The 6,722-nt window shown below is 43.3% G+C and overlaps 1 protein-coding gene across 1 annotated transcript; it reads left to right on the top strand.

Moving 5' to 3' along the window:
• Positions 1–1,941: 1,941 nt before the first annotated feature.
• On the top strand, positions 1,942–4,251 carry LOC131144800 (exocyst complex component EXO70B1). The gene has a single exon (XM_058093669.1). It carries the CDS (start codon positions 1,942–1,944, stop codon positions 4,027–4,029), a length of 2,088 nt encoding a protein of 695 aa, XP_057949652.1. The 3' UTR covers positions 4,030–4,251.
• The last annotated feature ends 2,471 nt before the right edge of the window (positions 4,252–6,722 follow it).

The following is a 6,722-nucleotide window of genomic DNA, read 5'->3' as shown; positions in this document are numbered from 1 at the left end:
TTAAAAAATAAAATACAATAACATTTTAAAAATATAACTAAATTTTTACATAAATAAATAAGAAATAAAATACAGTAAACAATATTTTTTATTTTTTATTTTTCACTTTTTTTCAAATAATTTTTTTTTTATAATCTTCATAGTGCAACATATAATTTGCCATGTTGTCACTTGTACCCATTAACTTGCTGTTTTGGGCCGGCATAGTGCCAGATAAAGAAAAGGCCAGGTTGAATGGGAGAACCTTGGGCCGGCCCAATGTGTCTCATTAGCAATGGTCAAGCCCATGAAACACTGAGTTGATGACTCTGTAGTCTGTAGGTCTTGCCCCAACGCGTATTATTAGGAATGGTCCAGCCCCTAAATCAATTTTATTAATATTTTTCACACATAGTAAACCTCTGAAAATACTAGACATTACTCTATGACTTGATTCGTACTTAAAAATTAGATTGAAATTGATTTTTTATAATTTTACAAACTCGACATATAATTTTTCATTTAGTTTCATTCACAATTCATTTTATTACAGTACACCAAACATAAGCCATAAGGTAAATTTTAATTTAACATTAAACAAAATGTTATTAATATTATGTGTAATTTGTAGACATATTACCTATTTTTTCCACAAATTGGTTCCATCTACAAGGAAAATGCTATTATGTTGAGTGTTGGAACCCATTAATGTTTAGACATGCATTTGAATTACGGGTGGCAAAACGGGTTGGAACCTGAGGGTGATTCGTGACTCATTCATTTAAATTAGATTTGGGTTTAATATAAGATGACCCATTTATAAACGGGCCAGCCCCAACTTGACCCATTTAATAAACGAGTTGGGAGTGTTTAGGTCGTGTACCCACCAAATGACCCATTTATCATTATATATATAAAATATACAGAACGCAGTGCTACACAGAACACAGTGCAAGTCTACCACTCTGTACTCGCTAATAAACGAGTCAATTTGAACCTAAACCCGTTTATAGCCGTCTCGAACTCGGCTCGTTACCCAATTTTGCCACCCCTAATTTGAATTTGTGTAGTTGCATATAATTTTATACTATATTTTGTTCAAATTCACATAAATTTAAAGTCTTTCCAAACATATAATTATGGTATTATGACTTCAATGATAAATTAGTAATTATACATTTATTCACAAATTAGTACATTGTAAATCTTAAGGTGCTTTTGTTATAGTAAGTTTTAGTTCGACTCACCATAATTAATTATGATTACGGGGTGATTAACATTTAACAATAATGACAATAAAAAAATTATTTTATTTTTAATTTATAATTTTCTTGAGAATTATTAAATGTCATTATATTTTATTTTTCATATTTGTAGAATTGACTTGGAAATCATTTTTAAATTAATTTTCAAATAATTTGTGCACATGGTCTGGGCCTGGGGACTCCGTCTGTCGGCTACCGTGGTGGCATGCATTGGTCCTAATATGGGCTCTAAAACTTGCCTGAAGCCCAAAACTCTTCAAACGACCACGGTGGTCTCCAACCCTCACCTGATTTTGTGTACCAATATCTTGAAAAATGGCGCGAACAACGCAGAAGATGAACACGTGGCAACCGCGAAGGGCAAGAGTCGTGGGAAGCATAAACTGGGTCAACGGTCAACGCCAACTTCCTCCTTCCCACCCAACAATAAACGGACGGAGCGCAACTCACTGAACCATGTCCGCACACTCGCAGTTCATCCCTCCCACTCCCTCTCCCTTCGTTCCACGCCAATCAAATTATAGCCAAAAAACCCTCCCAAAAATTCGAATCGACGATATCCAAAATCCAAAAATTCGCTGGAATTATGAACTATTCCCCTCCACTCCCGCTCTGATTCCTTCCCCCTATCAAATCCCTTCCCAATCGATCCCAACTCCTCCGATCGAAATCGCCATTCCCCAAATCTGAAGTCCTGATGGAGAAGGAGAAGGAGAATCCCCCGCCGGAGAAATCCAGCAGCTTCAATTCGGCCACCAAGACCGTCGACGTCAATGGCCCCCCTCCCCCCGATTCAGATCCCCCCGCCGTCGATCCAAAACCGGACGCAACTGAAAATGATCAGGGTCGAGTTGAGGGGGATACTGAGCCTCCTCCCGAACCGGAACTCACCTTCCCCCAAGCCTCCGAAGAGATCGATGCTTTTCTTGCCAATCTCGCCGCCGCTGATGACAAGTCCAGCCCGATGGAAGTTCCAGGCTGCGTCGAGAAATTCTGCAGCATGGTGGATTCGATGATCGCCAAGTACGATTCCGGCGACTCGCCGGCGAAGTTGGGCCAGGTCGCGGAGGAGGACTCGTCGCTGCTTGAAGCCTTGAGTCGCCTCTCCAAGCTGACCGAGGCGCTTAGGGACGTGCCGTCCGCGGAAGCGGCGGCGTCATCGGTTAATCGGGCGAGCAGTGTGGTGCAGCGAGCAATGGCGTACTTCGAAGAGGAGTTCCGCGCGCTTCTGGAAGATTCTAGAGAGACTAGAGACACCAAAAGCTCATCTCATTCCGATCCGAAGACTACGAAGACATCGAAGCAATCGTCCTTCAATAGAAATCAGGATTCTGATCGCTGCGTCCTGCCGGAGCCGGAAACACCCGGGAGGGAAGAGGAGTTCCCGGTGTACTCTACGGAAGTTGTCTCCAGCTTGAACAGAATTGCGACCGCGATGGTCTCGGCGGGATATGAGACGGAGTGCTGCCAGGTATACAGCGTTGCGCGGCGCAACGCGTTCAGAGACGCATTGAACAAGCTAGGGCTCGAACGGATCAGCATCGACGACGTCCAGAAGATGCCGTGGGATTCGGTGGAGGGAGAGATCGCGACCTGGATAAAGGTCGTCAAGCAGTGCGCCGGCGTCCTGTTTTCCGGAGAGAAAAAATTCTGCGAAACAGTGTTCTCCGACGTCGACGCCTCGATCTCCCAGTCACTCTTCGGCAACCTCGCGCGCGCCGTCGTCGTTCACCTCCTCAACTTCGCCGAGGCCGTATCCCTCACGAAGCGATCCGCGGAGAAGCTCTTCAAATTCCTCGACATGTACGAAGCCCTCCGCGACGTCGTCCCCGCCATTGCCTGCGATTCCGATTTCTCCGACGACTGCGCTCACGAGCTCAAGTCCGAGACCACCGCCGCCGGTTTTCGCCTTGGTGAGGCCTCCGTCGGGATCTTCTGCGACCTCGAGAACTCCATCAGAAGCGACACCGGAAAAACTCCGGTCGCGAGCGGCGCAGTACACCCCCTCACGCGCTACACCATGAACTACCTAAAGTACGCCTGCGAGTACAAAGACACGCTAGAACAGATCTTCCTCCAGCACCAGCGGGTCGACGGATCGGACGAGTCGGAATCGGAAACTGAGCCAGCGGCCGGGAAACCGAACCAGTCCGATCAACAACGCCAACATCACCCGCCGAAACCGTCGAAACCGTCGCCGTTTTCGGTGCAGTTGATTGCGGTGATGGACCTTCTAGATTCGAATTTGGAATCTAAATCGAAACTGTATAAAGATCCGGCGTTGCGGAATATATTCCTGATGAACAACGGGAGGTACATACTGCAGAAGATCAAAGGGTCAGGAGAGATCCACGAGGTGATGGGGGACACATGGTGCCGGAAGCGGTCGTCTGATTTGAGGCAGTACCACAAGAACTATCAAAGGGAGACGTGGGGGAGGGTGCTGGGGTGTCTGAGGGACGAGGGATTGCACGGGCCGAACGGGAAATTCATAAAGCCAGCGTTGAAAGAGAGGTTCAAGAGCTTCAACGCGATATTCGAGGAGATACACCGGACGCAGAGCACGTGGGTGGTGAGCGACGAGCAGCTGCAGTCGGAGCTGAGGGTGTCGATATCGGCGGTGGTGATTCCGGCGTACAGGTCGTTCCTGGGGAGGTTTCAGCAGCAGCTGGATCCGGGGAGGCAGACGGAGAAGTACATAAAGTTGCAGCCGGAGGATATAGAGACGGCGATCGAGGAGCTGTTTGATGGAAATCCGACGTCCATGGGGAGGAGGAGGGCGTAGATTGATTTTGTTTGGAGCGATTAAATTAAATTAGAGGTGCTGTTTGGGTGGTGAGATGAGATGTGATTAATTGTGTGTTTTGATTTTAATTTTTAATTGGTTTTTTTTTTTTTTTTTTTTGGGTTTTTGTACGTAAATTTGTGGGAATTTTATTATCAGTCTCCCAATGTCAACTGTATTATCTGAGTGATCATACAATATATGACAACAAATTTTGTTGTATGCCATTCTTTTTTCTTAACTTTGTTCTCATTTTTTATCACATATGTCTAAAACATGTTCTTTTTCCAAAGGTTTGAGAAAATATTAGACATCTTTTAAGAGTTAATTCTTAATGAAAGTGGGTAGTATGTAAAAACATAATCTAAAATTATTTTATTTTACAGCTCAAACAAAATAATTGAATTTACTGAAAAACAATAAATAAATTTAATTTATATGATACAGAAAATTCACGTCTAATGTCCAAAGTTTTTTTATACTGACCTCTAAAGAGCAGAGTAAATATTTGTGTAAATTGAGAATTACTAACATAATGTTGGCGATACCTCTATTTATTTATTAATAAAAATGATACAATACACTAACATAATGACTTCATGGAACTCAAATTTAAATATTAATTAAATACATTTTTACACTATATTTGTCTCAAACTCTCCTCATTTTAAATTCAAATCTCAAAATTTATGTCAACCAATTATCAGTACTACTCAACCACCCCCAGCTCAAGAATAATTTTCAATTCAAACGAATTTTTGTCTGTTTTTGATATTTTATTCTTTTCTTTATTATTTTTGTTAAGTTTGTTACAGAGAATATTCTGCTCTCTTCCTCCTTGTGTATATATATACACACTGTACTGAGTTTTCTGATGTAATAAGAATAGTAGCAGAATTCACCTTCATCCCTTATCCACTGTATCTTCTTTATCCTCTTTATTTTCTTCTTTTCATGTGGTATCAGAGCACTGTTAGGGCTCACGTCCATTCTCTCGTCTGCAATATGGCCGAGTCTCCTGCTGCATCCTCTTCTTACACGCAACCACCTGTTATTTCTCTTCCCTCTCCCATCAATATGATTGCAGTAAAGTTAACTCATGACAATTACTTACTATGGAAGGCAAAACTCATACCCTATCTCAAAGGTCAAAATCTCTTTGGATACATTGATGGCTCTTCAGCTCCTCCTCACTCAAACGGCAAGAACAACACACCATCTCCTGAATTTCTCGCCTGACAACAACAGGATCAAGCCATCATCAGTGTCTTTATCTCCTCCCTCTCTGAAACACTGATTGCTCATGTCCTCATAGCTACTTCTTCCCATGAGGTGTGGACAACTCTTGAAGATCTATTTGCTGCAAAATCAAATGCGAGCATCATGCAGGTTCAACTCCAGCTCACTACCCTCAAGAAGGGTTCAGAAACCATTTCTGAATACTATTGTCGTGCAAAGCTCCTTCAGGACTCTCTTGCCATGGCCGATAAAATCATTCCTTCATCTGATTTCATTACATATCTCCTAGCTGCTTTGGCTACGACTACAATTCCCTTGTTACATCCATCACTACTCGGGTGGATCCACATACTCCTGCGCAAGTATACAACCATCTCCTGACTCATGAAGCACGTTTGAACCATCAGAGTTCCACACTTACAGCATCTCTTGAATTTTCTGCTAACTTCACTCAAACAAAATCTGCTACTAGCTTCTCTCGCGGCTGAGGCTTCTCACACGCCAGGGGCAATATCAGAGGTGGTGGTCGTGGCAGGCATGGTGGTCATTTTCCTCCCTCCTCCTCCCCAGTTCCCTTTTCACCTAACTGACCCACCTGTCAGGTCTGTCATAAAAGAGGCCATATTGCCATATCCTGTTACCACAGATTTGATTATAGCTATCAATCTCCTCCACCACCTTCCCTCTCAGCCCACCTTACTTCAGGCCCACAATTTTAGCAACCCTCTTCCACACCTATAGACCCCAACTAGAACCCCGATTCTGCTGCTACCCACCACTTCACCCATGATTTCTCTAATCTCTCTCTCAACCCTTCTGAATACAAAGGTGATGAACAAGTTCGTGTTGGTGATGGCTCTTCTCTCCCAATTCATCATGTTGGCAGCTCCACCATACCCTCCTCCAATGGCAGTATTCTCCTCTCCAAACTCTACCATGTTCCCTCAATTTCTAAAAATTTAATTTCAGCCTGCAAATTATGTGAGGATAATTCTATATTTTTTGAATTTCACTTTTTTTTTTTTGTGTGTGAAGGACTCACAAACTCAGCAGGTTCTCCTTCGCGGTTCTACTATGGATGACATGTACGTGTTCCCACCTTCCTCTCCTCAAGCTCATGTTGGTGAGCGTGTCTCCTCATCTCAATGGCATTCTCGTCTCGGTCATCCTTCCATGCAATTAGTACATAAACTCATCTCACAGATGTCTCTGCCCACCAAATCCTCTTCCTCTTTGGGTTTATGCTCTTTGTGTTGCAAGGCTAAGCTTCACTAGCTCCTATATGGTCGCTCACCTCATTGTTCATCTACCCCACTTCATCTCATTTTCTCTAACGTTTGGGGCCCTGCCATTGATCTCTCGTGATGGTTTTTGTTATTATGTTTCCTTTATTGATGACTACAGTCGATTTACTTCGATTTTTCCGTTAAAATGTAAATCTGATGTAGCCTATG

The sequence above is a fragment of the Malania oleifera genome, chromosome 12 (genome assembly GCF_029873635.1).
Source record: "Malania oleifera isolate guangnan ecotype guangnan chromosome 12, ASM2987363v1, whole genome shotgun sequence".
Lineage (NCBI taxonomy): Eukaryota > Viridiplantae > Streptophyta > Magnoliopsida > Santalales > Ximeniaceae > Malania > Malania oleifera.
The sequence above is the reverse complement of the archived record's forward strand: the minus strand, read 5'-3'. Positions and strand labels throughout refer to the sequence as shown.

Coding starts and splice junctions, on each gene's coding strand:
- LOC131144800 (XM_058093669.1), top strand. CDS start 1,942: ATGGAGAAGGAGAAGGAGAATCCCCCGCCGGAGAAATCCAGCAGCTTC.